Genomic DNA, 19,212 nt, shown 5'->3' on the forward strand with positions numbered 1-19,212 from the left:
GAGAGAGAGAATGAGAGACAGAGAGCATGAGAGGGAGGAGGGTCAGAGGGAGAAGCAGACTCCCTGTCAAGCAGGGAGCCCGACGCGGGACTCGATCCTGGGACTCCAGGATCATGACCTGAGCCGAAGGCAGTCGTTTAACCAACTGAGCCACCCAAGCACCCCTGAGCAGACATTCTTAACAGTGAATACTCTTGTTTCTTTCTTTTTTTAAAAAAAAGATTTTTTATTGATTTTTTGACAGAGAAAGAGACAGCAAGAGAGGGAACACAAGCAGGGGGGTGGGAGAGGGAGAAGCAGGCTTCCCACTGAGCAGGGAGTCCAGTGTGGGGCTGGATCCCAGGACCCTGGGATCATGACCTGAGCCAAAGGCAGACGCTTCATGACTGAGCCACCCAGGCACCCCAATTACTGTTGTTTCATTTTGAAAACTGTCAATATAACTTTTCACATTTTGTTCTACACATTTTAATTATTCTAATTTCTAAATTAATACTAGTTAATTTTAACAATATCCATTCATTCAATAACAATTTTCAAACACCTGCTACAAAGTAGTCACTATTCTTGTTCCAGAAAATGAAAAAGTGACTAAGACACTCTTAAGGGTTCCTAGGGATTTTCCACTCTGTTATGTACTATGGAATGCAGAAGTGGTTGGTTGAACGGGAGAAAGGTGGCCAGGGAGGGGTGAGCAAGGTGGGTATAGAGTTTTAAAGACATACTGGAAGAGAAATTAGAGTTAGACAGAGAAAGTAAGGAAGAGCATTCCTGGTCAAGGAAATAGCACATGCAAAAGAAAGCATGTGTGAAAGAACTTTGAAGATTCAGAGATCTATAAGTAGTTGGTTATGGATGGAGTGTAGGTGTGTTGGGGGGAGTAAGTAGAGGTGAGGCCCATATTTTGAAGAGGAGGCAGTGGTATACATTGATTAAGAACATACACTTTTTTATTCAGTTGACTTCAATTTTAATCCTAGCTCTGTCCGGTTATTTGCTGGTTGCCATTCTCTTAACTGAAATATAGCACACAACTTGGCATATAGTTAGTTCTCAAAAAGTGAGCACACGACTTAGTATGTAGCAAGTTCTCAATAAATAGTAGCTATCACTGTTAGGAAGTTTATAACTTATCTTCTAGACAATAAAGAGCCATTGAATAATCTTAACTAAATAATGACCTGATTAGATGTCCATTTTATAAGTAAAATATAGTTAGCAGAGTAGAAAGCATAAAGTCAGGACGTCAGATTAGGAGTCCAAGCAAAATGTGATGTCTTGGCTAGGGCTGTTATAACAAATTGCCATAGACTGGATGGCTTAAATAGCAAACATTATTTCTCTTAGTTTAGAGGCTCTGAAGTCCAAAATCAAGGTGCTGGTAGGTTCAGTGTCAAGTGAGGATCTTTTTCCTGGTTTGCAGACAGCTGCCTTCTTGCTGTATCCTCATATGGTAGAGAGATCATTTTTCTGGTATCTCTTCTTAGAAGGTCACTACCATTTATAAGGGCTCCACGTGACCTAATTACCTCCCAAAGACCCCACCTCCAAATGCCATCACATTGGAGATTAAGGCTTTAATATATTAATCTGGGGCGGGGTGGGGGGGGAAGGGGGGACACAAACATTCAGTGTATAACACATGATTTTTTTTTTAAGTTTTTTTCTTTTTAAAGATTTTATTTATTTATTTGAGAGAGAGAGAATGAGAGACAGAGAGCACAAGAGGGAGGAGGGTCAGAGGGAGAAGCAGACTCCCCGCTGAGCAGGGAGCCCGATGCGGGACTCGATCCCGGGACTCCAGGATCATGACCTGAGCCGAAGGCAGTTGCTTAACCAACTGAGCCACCCAGGCGCCCTATAACACATGATTAACACTAAACTACGACAGTTGCTGTGAAGACGGAGAAGTAGTATTTTGGAGAGATTTGGAGGTCAATTCAATAGTAGTAGGTAGCCAAATTATAGGTGGATGTTGATGGAAAAGGAGGTGTCTAAGAACATGAAAGTTTCCATCTTTGCTGATAAGGTGGATGGTAGATAGAAATAACAGGAAAAACATACTTAAGCAGTATTAACTTTTTTAAATGTTACATTTATAATTGTTTATTAAAACGAATAAATTCAGTTCCTAGTAATATCAATAAAACATGAAATATCCAGCTTGTTCATGAATGTGTGTGAAAGTTGAATAAAAAGAGCATATAACTTCAATATAGTAAAGCAACTTTGAATCTTATGACCTGCCTCACAGGAAAGGCAGTGGTAGAGGTTGAATCTTAGTTGTCTTGTTTATACCAAACTGAAAGCATAAGATATACATACTGTGCTTTGTCTCCATTTTTTCTAGGGTCCCCAAGGGCCAAGAGGTCAACCAGGGCCTCCAGTGAGTTTATTTACATTTATATCTGTTTACATTGATGCTTATATGCTTGCCTGGTTTGAGATCTCTACTGAAAAATTAAAATTTGTTATGTTATAGGGTCCACCTGGAGCACCAGGCCCAAGGGTAAGTTTTCTTGGTTTTGTTTACTTTATCTTAGTATATTACATTAAAGCTTTTTAAAGCTTCTTCTAATTCCCTGTTAAAAGGTGTTTCTCTTCCCTACCTCTGTTCTTTTTGCTAATCCGATATAGAGTCTTCCCAACTACAGTAACAAAATCTAAACCCCAGACTTCTTGTCTATAAAATGGGAATGGTCTCTTACTTTCTTGGGTGGATTTGAGTTTTATTTTACTTTTTTAACATTTGTTTATTTATTTGAGAGAGAGAGAGTGGTAGGGGGCAGAAGGAGACAGAGAATCTTAAGCAGACTCCCCACTGAGGGGCGAGCCCAACCCGGGGCTCAATCCCATGACCCTGGGATCATGACCTGAGCTAAAATCAAGAGTTGGATGCTCAGCCAACTGAAGTACCCAGGTGTCCCATGAGTTTTAAATAAGAAGTAAAGCACACAGCACAGTGCCTGACATAATAGGTGCTCAAAAAAATACTAACTCCTTCCATTTCTCCCTGCTTCTGAGTTCTGGCTCTCCTTTTTTAAATGTTCTTTTTCTACCAAACAGTAATCCACTTCTTAGGCCTTACGTGAATCCTTCTCAGTTGCTGGTGGCTGTAGAAGCCCTCAGATTTATGTATTTGCTTGTTACCTATGACAACCCAGAGCTCTCTACCCTTATCTTTTTTCTTTTTTTTTTTCTATCCTTATCTTTGAAGCAATGCTTCTGTTGCCTCATTCTCAGCTGTTATCTCCTGGACTCTAAAGTTCCAAGTTTGGTTCCCCACATGCTTTGAATTCACTCTCATACTCAATAATCTATTTGTCTTCCTTCTTCCTGCAAGAGGTCTCCTTCCATCCCCAACCTTCACCCCTGCCCCACTCTTACAGCAGCCTGGTCAAATACAATGGTCCTTGTTCAGATTTCCTGCCTAAAAAAGATCCACCATTGGCTGTATTATCCTAAACAAGGCCTAGTCCTATGCTTTCTGGCCTTACTTATTTCTACATGCTGCTCTAGTATTGTTTGGATCTTTGACAGTTCTAGCAGGTGGATCACTGTGGTCTATTCTCAGCAGGCCAGAAATGCTTCATTCCTTTTAGCTTTTCATCAGGGCAAAGAATAACTCTCAAGCAAGATGCCACAGGAAGATTATATCCTTGGAAACAGGAGTTTCATTGCCCATGATTTTTAAAAATTACTCCCCGTTTCTGGCCATCTGACTGGGGGATTGAAACCTTCCCTGGCATGAGCATCAGTAGGAATGCCTGTCTCTAATCTTAAAGTATTCTCTACTTCTGGTCCTCCTTCCCCGCTAGCTCTCCACAAAGCATGGGTTACAAATACCTTCATCAGTTTTCTTCTCACTTTATAATGACTTTGATATAAGTCCTAAAAGATCACTGGCAAATTAGAGGTGTTTAGTGAAAGTTTTCACATTGAAATACCAAACTTTGTGGCACCGTAGCCCTGTCTCACTTGAAAAATGTTTGTATGTGTTCCTATACAGCCAAAATGAAGTAGTATGAGAGATTTTTGCTCTGAACAAAACGTGGATAAGAATATATACTTTGAGGAATTATTAGGATTAAATAAGAAAATATATGTGCTTGTCACATTGTAGATACTTAATAAATTTTAGTTTCTTTATTTACTTCTTTTCTTCCTTTCTTTCCTTTTTGTCTTCCTTCCTCTTGGTCAGTATGAAAGCTAGTTTCCTTATATTATCTTCCTGGGACTTGCACAGGCCATGGTAGGAAAGCGGCAGTGTAACCCTGAGAAGGAGTCTAAATGTCAATGAGAAAATACCTATATATTTTTTCTAAGGTCAACTTATGATCATATCTTCTTTGAAATTCTTCCTAATTCCTTCTCATCACACTGCAAGGTAGAACTTCCCCTTTGTATTGATAATCATTTTCATGCCAGTCTCTTTATATTATGAGATTGTGAACTCTCTATTTTTTTAATTTCTTTTCCATCCAAGCTTTTAATAAGTGTTGAATGAATGAATAAATGAGTCTAAAAAGCAAGTTGCATCTCTTGGAAAATTTCAGTGGGAATCCTCCAAGATAGAATATTTCACTTGGAGGGAAATAATGTCTAGAATGGAATAGGATCATAGAATTAGAGATAGACGTTCTCTTAGTAATTTATTTAGCCATTATTTGAGACTGACTTGTGACTCATTAGTGATTCGTTTTTCTTAAAAAAGCATTTGACAAAATAATACAACATCCTTTCCTGATTAAAAATCTTCAGGGCGCCTGGGTGGCTCACTCATTAAGCGTCTGCCTTCGGCTCAGGTCGTGGTCCCAGGGTCCTGGGACGGAGCCCCGCTTCCTGCTCAGCGGGAAGCCTGCTTCTCCCTCTTCCACTCCCCCTGCTTGTGTTCCCTCTCTCACTGTCTGTCTCTCTCTCTGTCAAATAAATAGAATCTTTAAAATAAATAAATAAATAAATAAAAGCTCTTTGAAGTACAGGGATAGAGGGAACATACCTTAACATCATAAAAGCCATCTATGAAAAGCCCACACGAATATCATTCTCAATGGGGGAAAACTGAGAGCTTTTCTCTTAAAGTCAGGAACACGACAAGGATACCCACTCTAACCATTATTGTTCAACATAGTACTAGAAGTCCTAGCCTCAGCAATCAGACAACAAAAAGAAATAAAAGGCATCCACATTGGCAAAGAAGAAGTCAAACTCTCTCTCTTCGCAGATGACATGATACTTTATGTGGAAAGCCCAAAAGACTCCATCCCCAAATTATTAGAACTCATACAGCAATTCGGCAACGTTTCAGGATACAAAATCAATGCACAGAAATCAGTTGCATTTCTATACACTAACAGTGTAACTGAAGAAAGAGAAATTAAGGTATCAATTCCATTTACAACAGCTCCAGAAACCCTAAGATACATAGGAATAAACCTAACCAAAGAGGTAAAGGATCTATGCTCTATAAACTACAGAACACTTATGAAAGAAATTGAGGAAGACACAAAGAGATGGAAAAACATTCCATGCTCATGGATTGGAACAGTTTAGTGAATCTTATTCAGAATTCTTTCAAAATGAAATTAAATGAAAGAAGAAAAAAATACAGGGAGTGACTGCTTGATGGGTATGAGGTTTCTTTTAGAGGTGATGGAAATATTCCAAAATTAAGTAGTGATAATGGCTATACAACATAGTGAATTACTAAAAGCAACTGAATTGTACACTTTAAAAAATGGTTAAGATGGTGGATTTTATGTTATGTGAGTTTTATTTCAATTAAAAAAGCAAAAAAAAAATTCAGTATATCAACCCTAGTAAGAATAAATATGGTTTTGTAAAACTTTTCAGTTAAATATATGTATTTTTGGGTGAGCCTTATCATGAAGTAAAAATATATTTCTTGCTATGGGTCAAGATAAGTTTGAAAACCTCGAATCCAGTTTAACTCCCTTTTCTTAATACCTATGGAAGTAAAGTAACGTGCCCAAGTTCCTAAAGAGGAATAGCTAAAAAGTGTTTCAGGAAAAGGAATATATATTGATGGTGCTTTGGGGTTTGAGGATATTATCACAGTGGTGGCCAGACCTCAGCGCACATGGTAAAATATTTAGAAACTAACAAATCTACAACAGGCTGTCAAAGGTAACCAAAAATGATTGGTGGGGAGCAGGGAAGAACAAGATGAGTATGTGTGTTAGAGTGGGGGGTGGAAACAGTAATCATTAAAAATAATTAAATGAGATAAGGAGTATTCAACTGATTTACTCCAATTAGAGGGTCAACTGTGAAACCTGGATTGGTGAATATAGAGGTTGCAGCTGCTGGTATAGTCCTGGTTCCCTAGGACAAGCGGTTTACTTCCGCTGTGGAGAGGGGTATGACCTGAAATCAGTTCTTATCCCATCAATGTTTACCCTATCCAGTAATCTTAAGATTTCAGAAACCTTAAAAATAACACTGTTCCTCAAAATACTAGAGTGCTCAGATTAGATCTAAATGTTATTCAAATAAGCTGGGGAAGAATTATGAAGATTTCATTCCCCCAAGGTATAATGAATCCTAATTCCCCTCATTAGTGCCAATAATCTGATTACTTCTTATTCTCTATATTCTATTTTATGTTCATGTTTATAAACTTTAAGGGATTTTCATGTGAGAACGTGTTCTCTCTAACAAGAGCACATGGAGGGAGCTTCTGCTTTCGGATTCCTTCACTGCACCTAATGAGAGTTTTACACTCAGATGTGGGCACTTAGATTTGCTGAAAGTCTTCCCCCAGCAAATCTTCTTAATAGTCTCTCTCAGCCTGCCCTCACTAAAGACTATCCTTGGGAAAACATTAATAATTTCAACAAATTGAATGCCTACTATGTGCCAGGCATGAGCTAGGCTTTGGGACTATATTGGGAATTATACAAATATGTGTACTGCCAAGAAAATTTATGAGTGACTAAGTGTTATGACATTTCTTTCTAATGCCTATTGGGAGGGGGAATAAAAGCCTTTTTCATTGGGTTAACATTTAAAATTGCTGGTACCTTACTATGCATTCAGAAACATACTCTACACTATTAATCCACCAAAAACCACTGTGTTCTTCACTGCCACCCATTCACAGAAAATTAAAAAATAGTCATTTTACTTAATAGACATGTAAGTCCTCTGTTAGTGGATGTTTGTTTCCAATCTTTTACTAATACAAACAGTACAAATGTCCAGTCCCCATGCTTATCATTTTGCAGAATATCCATAGGACTAATTCCCAGCAGTGGGATGGTTGAGTGTAAGGGATAATGAGCATATTTATTTATTTGTTTGTTTGTTTATTTATTTATTATTGTTAATTTTGGTAAAATATACATAACATAAATTTATCATTTTAACCATTTTAAGTGTACAGTTCAGTAGCATTAAGTACCTTCACGTGTTGTGCAGCCATCTCCACTATCCATCGCCAGAACTTTTTTGCTCTTTCAAAACTGAAGCTCCGTACCCATTAAATAAAAATTCCCCCATTCCTCCTTTCCCCAGCATCTGGCAACTACCATTCTACTTTCTGTCTCTATTAATTTGACTACTCCAGGAACATCATGTAAGTGACAATCATACAGTATTTTACCTTTTATGACTGGCTTATTTCACTTAGCATAATATCTTCAAGATTCATCTGCATTGCAGCGTGTGTTGGAATTTCTTTCCTTTTTAAGGCTGAATAATATTCCATTGTCTGTATATATACATCTGGTTTATCCAGGTGGACATTTGAGTTGTTTCCATCTTTTGATTATTGTGAATAATGCTGCTATGAACATAGGTGTACGCGTATCTGTTTGAGTCTTTCCTTTCAATTCATTTTGGTACATACCCAGAAGTGGCATTGCTGGATCATATAGTAATTCTATGTTTAATTTTTTGAGGTACTGCTTTACTGTTTTTTTATAGCAGCTGCACCCTAACACATTCCCACCAGCACTGCACAGGGTTCCAGTATCTCCACATCCTTGCCAACACTTTATATATTCTAGTTTGTTTGTTTGTTTGTTTTTTATAACACCCATCCTAATGGGTGTGAAGTGGTATCTACTTGTGGTTTTGATTTGCATTTCCCTAATGATTAGTGAGGTTGAACATCTTTTCATGTGCTCATTGAGTTATATATATTCTTTGGAAAATGTCTATTCAAGTCCTTTGCCCATTTTTGAATTGGGTTGCTTGTTGTTGTTAGGTTGTAGGAGTTCTTTATATACTGTGGATATTAATCCCTTATCCAGTATATGACACAAATATTTCCTTCCATTCCATGGGTTGCCTTTTCACTCTGTTGATAGTGTCTTTTGCACAGTCTTTAATTCTGATGTAGTCCAATTTGTCTGTATTTTCTTGCCTTGCTTTTACTGTCATATCCAAGAAACCATTGCCAAATCCAATGTAATGAAGTTTTTCCCCTGTTTTTTCTAAGAGGTTTATAGGTTTAGTCCTTTATTTAAGTCTTTGATTTATTTTGAGTTTATTTTTATATATGATGTGAGGTAAGGGTCTAACTTCATTCTTTTGTATGTGAATATCAAAATGTTCCAGCACTATTTGTTGAAGACTCTTCTTTCCCAATTCTTGACACCTTGGTCAAAAATCATTTGACCGTATGTGTGAAGGTCTACTCCTGGATTCTATTCTAGTCAATTGGTCTATGTCTATCTTTATGATAGTACCACTGTTTTGATTACTGTAGCTTTGTAGTAAGTTTTGAAATTGAAGTGTGAGGCCTTCAACTCTTTTCTTCTTTTTCAGGATTATTTTGACTATTTAGAATCTATATTCTCTTTTTTATTTACCTGTATAGCTATGTTTAGCAGTACTCTTTTTTTTTTTTTTTGGACTTCAACTATCTTTTTTTTTTATGTTCAGTTAACCACTGTATAGTACATAATTAATTTTTGATGTAGTGTTCAGTGATTCATTAGTTAAGTATAACACGCAGTGTTCATCACAGCAAGTGCCCTCCTCAATACCCATTACCCTGTTACCCCCCAATCACCTCCCCTCTGAAACCCCCAGATTGTTTCTCGGGGTCCATAGTCTCTCATGGTTCATCTCCCTCTCTGATTTCTCCCCCTTTGGATTTCCCTCCCTTCCCCTATGGTCCTCGTGTTATTGCTTATGTTCCACATATGAGTGAAACCATATGATAATTGTCTTTCTGCTTGACTTACTTCACTTAACATAATCCCCTCCAGTTCCATCCATGTCTATGCAAATGGTAGGTATGCATCGTTTCTGATAGCTGAATAATCTATTGTGTATATGTACCACATCTTCTTTATCCATTCATCTGTTGAAGGGCATCTCAGCTCCTTCCACGGTTTGGCTATTGTGGACATTGCTCCTATGAACACTGGGGTGCACATGCCCCTTCTTTTCACTACATCTGTATTTGGGGGTAAATACCTAGTAGTGCAATTGCTGGATTGTAGGGTAGCTCTATTCTTAACATCTTGAGGAACCTCCATACTGTTATCCAGAGTGGCTGTACTAGCTTTCATTCCCACCAGCAGTGTAAGAGGGTTCCCCTTTCTCCACATCCTTGCCAACATTTGTTGTTTCCTGTTTTGTTAATTCTTACCATTCTAACTGGTGTAAGGTGGTATCTCATTGTGGTTTTGATTTGTATTTCCCTGATGGCTAGTGATGTTGAGCATTTTTTCATGTGTCTGTTAGCCATTTGTATGTCTTCTTTTGAAAAGTGTTTGTTCGTGTGTTCTGCCCATTTTTTGACTGGGTTATTAGCTTTTTGAGTGTTGAGTTTGAGAAGTTCTTTATAGATCTTGGATATCAGCCCTTTATCTGTAATGTCATTTGCAAATATCTGCTCCCATTCTGTGGGCTGCCTCTTAGTTTTGTTGACTGTTTCCTTTGCTGTGCAGAAGCTTTTTATCTTGATGAAGTCAAGAGTTCATTTTTGCTTTTGTTTCCCTTGCCTTTGGAGATATGTCTTGAAAGAAATTACTGTGGCCAATGTCGAAGAGGTAACTGCCTATGTTCTCCTCTAGGATTTTGATGGATTCCTGTCCCACATTGAGGACTTTCATCCATTTTGAGTTTATCTTGTGTATAGTGTAAGGGAATGTGTATACAGTTTCATTTTTCTATATGTAACTGTCCAATTTTCCCAGCACCACTTATTGAAGAGACTGTCTTTTTTCCATTGGATATTTTTTCCTGATTTGTCAAAGATTAGTTGACCATAGAGTTGAGGACTCTTTATTTCTTCATTTGGTTTTCAAGTTTCTTCCTCGTAGCCTTTAATTTCAATTTAAAGGACTGCCTCTATTATCTTTCTAGGGAAGGTTTGCTAGTGATAAATTCTCTTAGTTTTTGTTTATCTAGGAATGTTTTAATTTTTCCTTCATTTTCAAAGGATAGTTTTGTTGGATATAGAATTCTTGGTTGACAGTCTTTTTCTTTCAACACTCTGAATGTGTCATTCCACTGCCTTCTTGCCTTTATGATTTTTTATGAAAATTTATCTGTTAACCTCATTGAGGATCTCCTGGGTCTAATGAGTCTTCTCTCTTTCTGCTCTCAAAATTTTCTGTTTTTCTTTAGCTTTCAACAGTTTGATTATGATGTGTCTGGGGAGTTTGCTGAGCTTCTTGGATTTGTAGGTTAGTGTTTCTCATCAAATGTTCAGCTCTTCCTTTTTTTATAATTGAGGTATAATTAACATATAACATTGTATTAGTTTCAGGTGGTTTAGGTTATTTCCATTTCTTGTCTATTGTAAATAATGCTGCAGTGAACATAGGAAATCATATATGTTTTCAAATTAGCATTTTTGTATTCTTCAGATAAATACCCAGAATTAGACTAGCTGGATCATTTGGTAATTCTATTATTTTTTTGAGGAATCTCCATATTGTTTTTCACAGTGGCTCTACCAATTTACATTTCCAACAACACTGTACAAGAGCTTCCCTTTCTCCACATCCTCTCCAACACTTGTTATTTCTTATCTTTTGATAATAGCCATTCTAACAGTTGTGAAGTGATAGCTCATTGTGGTTTTGATTTGCACCTCCCTGATGATTAGTGATGTTAAGCACCTTTTCATAAACCTGTTGGCCACTTGTATGTCTTCTTTCGAAAAAATGTCAATTCAGATCTTCTGCCCAATTTTTAATTGGATTGTTTTGGGTTTTTTTGCTATTGAGTTGTATGAATTCTCTATATATTTTGGATATTAACCCCTTACCAGATTATATGATTTGCAAATATTTTCTCCCATTCAGTAGGTTGCCTTTTCATTTTGCTGATTGTTTCTTTTGCTGTGCAGAAGCTTTTTAGTTTTATGTGGTCTCACTTGTTTATATTTTTTGTTACCTTTGCTTTCGTTGTCAAATCCAAAAAAAAAATTATCACCAAAACTGATATCGAGGAGCTTACCACCTGTGTTTTTTTCAAGTCTTTATCCATTTTGAGTTAATGTTTGTGTATGGGTAAGTTAGTGGTCCAGTTTCATCCTATCGCATGTGGCTGTCCTGTTTTCCCAATACCATTTATTGAAGAGACTGCCCCTTCCCCATTGTATATTTTTGGCTCCCGTCTTGTAAATTAATTGGCCATATAAGCATGGATTTATTTCTGAGTTCTCTATTCTGTTCCATTGGTCTATGTGTCAGCTTTAATACCAATATCATGCTGTTTTGATTACTATATATTTTAATATAGTTTGAAATTAGGGAGCATGATATCTCCAGCTTTGTTCTTCTTTCTCAAGATTGCTTTGGCTATTCAAGGTCTTTTGTGATTCCATAAAAAATTTAGAATTGTTTGTTCTATTTCTGTGAAAAGTGCCATTGGAATTTTGTTAAGGGATTGCATGACTCTGTAGATTGCTTTGGGTAGTATGGACATTTTAACAATATTAATTCTTTTAATCCAAGCATGGAATATCTTTCCTTTTGTTTGTGTTTTCTTGTTTAATTTCTTTCATCACTGTCTTACAGCCATTATTTCTTGAAATATTCTTTCTGCCCCTTTTTCTCTCTTCTCCCTTTCTGAGACTCCCATTATGCATATGTTATTATTCTTGTTGGTGTTCCATAAGTTTCAGAGCCTCTGTTCATTTTTTTCACTCTTTTATCTGTATACTCTACTGACTGGAAAATCTCAATAAACCTGTCTTCAGGTTCATTGATTCTTGTGTTACTGAAATCTACTGTTGAGCCTCTCTAGTAAATTTTCATTTCATTTTTTTGTACCTTCCAACTGCAGAATTTCTATTTGGTTCTTTTCCATAATTTCTATTTTTTTGCAATTGATATTCTTTATTTATAAGATATCTTTTTCATATTTTCCTTTAGTTCGATAGACATGGTTTCCTTTAGTTTTCTGAACATATCTAAAATAGTTAATAAATATCTTTGTCTACATAGTACAACATCTGGGCTCCCTCAGGAGCAGTGTCTATCGATTGATTGCATTTTTGTTTGCTTATGGGCCATACTTTAATGTTTATTTGCATGTCTTTTGTTGTTGTTTTGTTGAAAACTGTACATTGTAAATAATGTAATGTGGCATTTCTAGAAATAAAATTGCTCCCCCCGGCCCCTGGGTTTATTTTTGTTGCTATTTCTTGTTGTTTGTTTAGTGACTTTTCTGAATATTATAAAGTCTGTGTTCTTTGACAAGTGTGACCACTAAAGTCTACTCAATTAGTTTAGTGGCCATCTAACAATTGGAAAGAGATTTCCTTAAATGGAAGAACCAGTAAATCTCCCAGTTTTTACCAAATGTCTCTGTGTATGTTGGGGCACCCCTTCATTGTTTTAGCCAGGCAACTGAAAACTACACCTTAGCTTTAACTTCCTGATTTCACAGAGACTGAAAGCCAGAGGAGAGAACTTAGGGTCATCTCAGATATTTTCTAAGAATGTGCACAACCTTACATATGCACATGGACTTTTAGATTTCCAGAAATATGTCAAAGATTTTCAGAGTCTTTGTGGACATCTCATTCCCTACCTTTTTCTTGTAAGCTTTTTGTTAACTTATTGCTTGCCCCAACTGTTTTCCAATGCTCCAGACAGCCACAGAGTTAAACAATTCCCTCTAAATGTTTTTGAAAAATGCTCCAAGAGAAAAGGTGTTTTGCATTGGATGAGCTATGAGTCAGGTAAAATAAAAACAGCTTTGCTAGTAGTGTCTTCCAGGGAACCACCAAACAGGTCAGAAAATGATAATTCACTGGAAATGACTCTTGGAAGCAACTCCAACACCATTCTGCGTGCCCCACCCCCCGCCCCCATGGCTTTTAGGCTTCTTGTTTTTACTGTAATTATGTGGTGTTATTTTTTAGCTACTACAGAACTGAAAAGGAGGACATGGGGGAAAAAAGAAAGAAAGGAAGGAAGACATGGGAATGGGGCAAATTAAAGTTACATGAAGCTCACTGCCCTTAACGAGATTCAGCTATTTTTCTTAAATAAATGCTCCCCACATTGCTGCAAGCATTTTGTTAATTTCCGTAGTCCTGGAAAATCTTCATTCTGACATTTTTTCCAGTTTTCTCATTGCTTTTATAAGAGAGACAGTTCTGGGAGGTCATTACTCCAGTTTTTTCTGTCTCCTAAATACTCCAGTCTTGAGTATATAGCTTTTTAATAATCTCTGTGATGAAATAGAGTAACATATAGAAGAACGTTTCTGCTACATACTGAAGTATAATGTTTGCCTCAAACTGAACTAGCTGCTCTTTTCGTAGAACACCATATTTACTTAACAGACTAACAGTGTTATACAGACATGAGTATTTGGCAGATATTTCCTTAAACATGAATTAAGTGAGCCTGCCATTTCAAGAAAACTGACAGAAGTTGATGCCAAGCAAAAATAAAAATTCGGGAAAATTTGCATTTACCACTGTGCTTGATAGCTTCCCTGTACTTATATTTTTTCTGGTGAGATTGGTGATGATGTTAACAAAAGTAATTGTGTGATATTAATAATGAAATGTGTCAGTATTTGGAAGATCTGCCTAATTCCATAAATCAGTATTTTCTAAATAAGCAATGCACGATGGTATCAAAATCATGGATACATGAGTCTTTCACAGTTTAAGATAGAGCAATAGATTTTAATATAAAAAGCACAAAAAGTTCATAGACTTGATTTCAGATTTCACATTTCAACTAACCCTTAAACTATCATTTGTCAAGTTTTGCTGTTGTATCAAAGAATATCCACAATTATCTGAAAAGGTTACTAAAATAATCCTATTTCCTCTCAGGGTGGTGGGATGTGCCCACCGTGGGCTCCATGCTCAGGGTGGTATCTGCTAGTCCCTCTCCCTCCTCCTCTGCCCCTCCCTCTATTTGCCAGGGCATGCTCTCTCTCAAATAAAAAAATAAAATCTTTTCAAAAAATAAAAGAATCCTATTTCCAACTATATATCTCTATAAGGCCAGATTTTCTTCATATATTTCAACTAAAATAACGTATCATAACAGATTGAATACTGAAAGAAATATGATAATCTATCTATCTTCTATCCAGACATTAAAGATATGTACAAACATGTAAAACAGTGCCATTCTTATCACACTTTTCTGTTTTGGAAAATATAGTTATTTTTCATTAAAATATTTGTATTAACATATGGGTTATTTTAAGGCAGTTAACACAAATAATCTTAAAATTTGTGTTTTAATTTCCACTGTGGTAAATGTCAAAAGCTGTAACTCACATGAATAAAAGTTCTTTAAGGCCCTTATAATACTTAAAAGTGCAAAAAGTCTTGAGCTGAAGAGTCTGGGAACTGCTTATGCTAGATTTTCTAAGATCAAAGCCCTACTCACAAACCAACTGGAAAATATAAAGGTGGCTACTATTTAGTACTTAATTCAGTTGCCCATGTTTAGTGTCAATATTTTTATGGGACCCATGCACAAAATCTGTTCATCCACACAGGAATGATGGTCAGAATTATTCTGCATAGAACCAGAAAGGCTGATCCTTCCTGCTTTGTAAATAGACCACGCTTCTCTATCTGATAGCTTTTGTGCAAGGCTATTACTCTGTCTGGAAATCCCACCACCCCCACCCCCACCCCCAGCCAAATTCTTATTTAGTCTTCAGATCTCAAATCAAATGTCATTGTTTCAAAAAAACTTCCCCTGACCTACTCCTTCCAAAGCTCTTCTCCTCCAGATTTCACTGAAACCCCCTAATCTTTTTATGGGTCCAAGCACATTTTTTTCTTTCATTAGCACATATCACAATTTGTAAGTACGTAGTTTTAAGATTTGGTTAGTGCCTTTCTCTCCCTTAAACTTCAGCTTCACAAGGGAAGTTTTCTTTTTAGCGTACTGTTTTGTCCTCAATATGTATCACAGTATTTGGCAGTCTATATATATACAGAATGATTCAATTATTTTCCAATATGAAAACCACATGTTGAGGCAAGGGAGAGTGCATTTTATTGATTGTCCCATCATTTTAAATAGTTTTTCAAATTACTAGCCATGAGTTATGAGAGATCTGTTGAAAACCGTTTTTATTGTATGGCCCTCCAAGTAAAAAGATATCTTAGCAGCACAATCATTCTGAAAGAAATTAGATTGCTTGATTTGTTGATATAGATGCTATTTCACAGAACTTTCTCCCCACTCATACTTCTTAGTATCCAAGCTTTTTTAAAAGATAAAATACAAAAAGACTTTTACTAATGGTTATGCTGAGCCCTTCTCTAAAAATATCTTTTATTAAATACAGGAGGAGATTGGACTCATGCTGTATTATTTCTTTTGGGACAAATGGTGCATTTTCCAACTTCAGAAATTGTTTTTAAGACCGCAAAAGTATCAGATTAGACGAATGTGGTGACTACCTCAGAACAGTAGTATTTTATTATATTTTCCTTCCAAGAATGTAACTGTTATAAATTACTACAGTTATTTATTCTTCACCTTACAATTTATTAACTGAGGGGGTCATACTTCATTCTTCTTCCATTTGAGTAACTTTTGCATGTGTTTTTATGTAGCAGTGACAAATAGTTTTTCATTTGAGGGCTCTAGACTTTGGTCCTGTTTTAATTAGGAGACTTTTGAGATTTGGATGAAGGCAGCATATTGTCCTTTCAGATATCCAGGCAAAATTTGCAAGATCTGTCTAACCATAAGAGTTACAAACCCTCTTCAGGTAATAAGTCTGGTATACTTTAATAGCACTGCTTTCAGAATTTACAGCCTTTACTTTAGAGTCCTCAGTGTTGATGTTAGTGCTAATCTCAAATGGTTTTGTTTTACACAGAAACAAATGGATATCAATGCTGCTATTCAAGCCTTGATTGAATCACATACTGCCCTACAGATGGAGGTGATATATCTGGCTTTATTTACATTGGCACTCTCAATATACAAATTAAACAGAAAGTTTTTTCAGAGTCCAAAATGTGGCTTTATCTCAAAGGTTGTACTTAGATTGAACATAATGAAACTATTTTTAAGGACAAAGTAAGCATTTTTTAATAAACAAATATATGCATGGAATGTTTTTTAAGGAAAACATTTAAAACAAAAATGTAATATGTTTAAGGAATCTTTTTAATAAGGAATTAGATACTGTAGAAGAAAATGAAGTTAAATGAAGCCTAGCCATTTCTTAAAATGGGATCTATCATTGTTACTCATTTTTCTTATTTAAACTCTATTCAATGTATGATTTTCTTTAAAACATTATACTACAGTAGCCATAATAATTGTTAAGTTTCATGTTAGCTTGAAAACTAGGCCTTTAGAGTGAATTTAATCTCCTATTTAGGATCAAGGTTAATAAAACTTACACATAAGCCTATATTTAAATATAAACTGTTTTTTACACCCCACTCCCAACTCATTGCATACAACAAGAATACATTTTTCTTCTGCCTTGGTCCATGTTGATCATGAGGATTACATACTGGCAATGGCTACTCTATGCTTTTTTGCTAATATGATTCCTATGATGACTTGGCAGAGCTACCAGAATACCGAAGTGGCTTTAATTGACTACAGTGCAGAGATATTCAAAACCCTGAACTACCTTAGCAATTTACTGCACAGCATCAGGAATCCTCTTGGCACACGAGATAACCCAGCACGAATCTGTAAAGATTTGCTTAACTGTGAACACAAAGTATCAGATGGTAAGTTCTTGGTTTTTTCAAACTCTGATGTCCAATTTCATCATTTCAGTGTGTTTGAGATTTACAGTGTATTCATTTCAAATCATAATGATTTTGATAAAACCCTTGTAAAAGGCATTTTAGTGTTTTCAAAAAAACAAATACTCTTAGAGGGAGACATAACTCTGAAGTCAGAGTATCCTTTTCTGAGAGTTCGCATTAAAAATGTCTTCTGCAAAGCCTTATTGATCCCCAATTTCTCCTATTCCACCCTAACTATATCACTTGCTTACACTTTGTGCCTGGAACATATCACATTCATGTTAAAAATTAAAATAGAAAGGACTGACCTTTGGGCTAACAGGAGTACCTGTCAGGTCCGCCAGAGGTGGCAACATGAAAAAACGTATAATAGAGCCCCTACCACCATGCCTCCTAACATTATGGTTTTTACACAAAATGGAAATTAAATGCATCATTTAATTCTTGGCATTTTTTGTCCCTACAGGGATACCCCAAATCCATTACCCAGAGGTGCAAAAATGAATTTAGAGTAGAAGCATCAAGGAAAAGTTTTAAAGCAAGTAGAACAGTTATATCATCTAATGATAAGTAGGGGAACCCTGTCTGCTGCAATACATCATTTAACTTTAATTTTTATTGGGTCTGTGGTCAGCTGTACAATCAATATTAGTAGTTACCATTTTTTACTAAAAATTCTATTTCCAACACAGTGACACATATGCTGATTTGAAAAAAAAAATCATGTTATGTCCTTCTGTAGGGTGAATAGCAGTGCATATTTTATTTAACTTATATACATATATGCCACATAACACACACACACACCCATTTTTGTCCAAAAACACATACTTCCAATAGAAGCGCAATGAAAATATTCATTTTATTTATATTGATAAAATGCTTAACTTCTATAGATATTTCTTGACCTAGATTACCACAAAAACTAAACTGGTATTTATAGTTACAACTGCCTATAGTAATTCTAAGTGATTCTTTCCCATATTTAAAGGCATAAAACTGCAATTCTATAGAATTGAAAGGAAAAAAGACATTTTAAGGCATACAAATGACTAAAATCTAATTCAAGGTCTGCCTTCCTTGTAGGAAAAAATAGCTAAGTGGTATGGATTGCAAAGTATCAGAAAGGTTTTAATGCCCAAAAGTATTTTCATCCCTAGGAGACAGTAAATGCTATAGGGAAACACAAAACGGCAGGGAAGGGGGATATGATAGAAAGTGGAGTGGGGTTAGTTTTAAATATAGTAGTTAGATAAGGCATGTCTGAGAACATGGCATTTGGGAAATATCAGAAGGAGCGAAGGGTACAAGCTACAGGAAATCTAGGGAAAGCGCTTTCCAGGCAGAAAGAACACCTGCAAAGACCCTGGGAATGAGGGTCCTCAGTGTGTTCTAGGATTAGCAAGAAGGCCAGTGTGACTAAAAGAGAGTGCGTAAGAGGAAAGTGGTAGGAAATGAAGTCAGAAAGATATCAAAAAAACAGATTATATAGGATCTCATAGACTACTCTCAAGACTCCAGCTTTTATTCTGAATAAGGTGGGAAGCCATTAAAAGTATTTCAGCAAAGAAATGATATGATTTGACTTAGATTTTTAAAATATTACTCTGGCTAATGTATTGCAAATATAATGAAGACAAGTGTAAAAGAAGCCACTGAAAAGCCATTGAAAAAACCCAGGTAAGAGATGATGATGGGTTGACCTAGGGTTGGCGGCAGAGGAAGTGATAAGAAATGATCGAGTCTTTGGCTATGCTTTAAAGTAGAGCCAGCAGTTTGTGATGATAATTGAATGTGGGTTAAGAGAGAAATAGAAGGATAGAGGATGACTCTAACAAGGTTTTTGACTAACAGATGGAAGTGTGGGGTTGCTGTAATAGAGATGGAGAAGCAAGTTTTAGGGAGAAGATCAGGAGTTCAGTTTTAGATACGTTTCATTTGAGATGTCTGTTAAGGATCAGTAAGAATGTCCAGGAGGAAGGTGGCTGTTAAAAAGAGGGGTC

General features: G+C 36.2%; 1 protein-coding gene across 1 annotated transcript in view; it reads left to right on the forward strand.

Moving 5' to 3' along the window:
• The window catches only part of COL24A1 (collagen type XXIV alpha 1 chain), a 391,807-nt gene that overhangs the window by 360,782 nt on the left and 11,813 nt on the right, over window positions 1-19,212 (forward strand). The window contains exons 55-58 of the mRNA XM_035018127.1: window positions 2,351-2,386; window positions 2,483-2,509; window positions 16,315-16,380; window positions 17,020-17,188. Coding sequence (XP_034874018.1) covers window positions 2,351-2,386; window positions 2,483-2,509; window positions 16,315-16,380; window positions 17,020-17,188 — 298 coding nt within the window. The remainder of the gene's footprint in view (window positions 1-2,350; window positions 2,387-2,482; window positions 2,510-16,314; window positions 16,381-17,019; window positions 17,189-19,212) is intronic.

Source organism: Mirounga leonina, unplaced genomic scaffold (genome assembly GCF_011800145.1).
Source record: "Mirounga leonina isolate KUSES-001 unplaced genomic scaffold, KU_Mleo_1.0 Mir_173, whole genome shotgun sequence".
Classification (NCBI taxonomy): Eukaryota; Metazoa; Chordata; class Mammalia; order Carnivora; family Phocidae; genus Mirounga; species Mirounga leonina.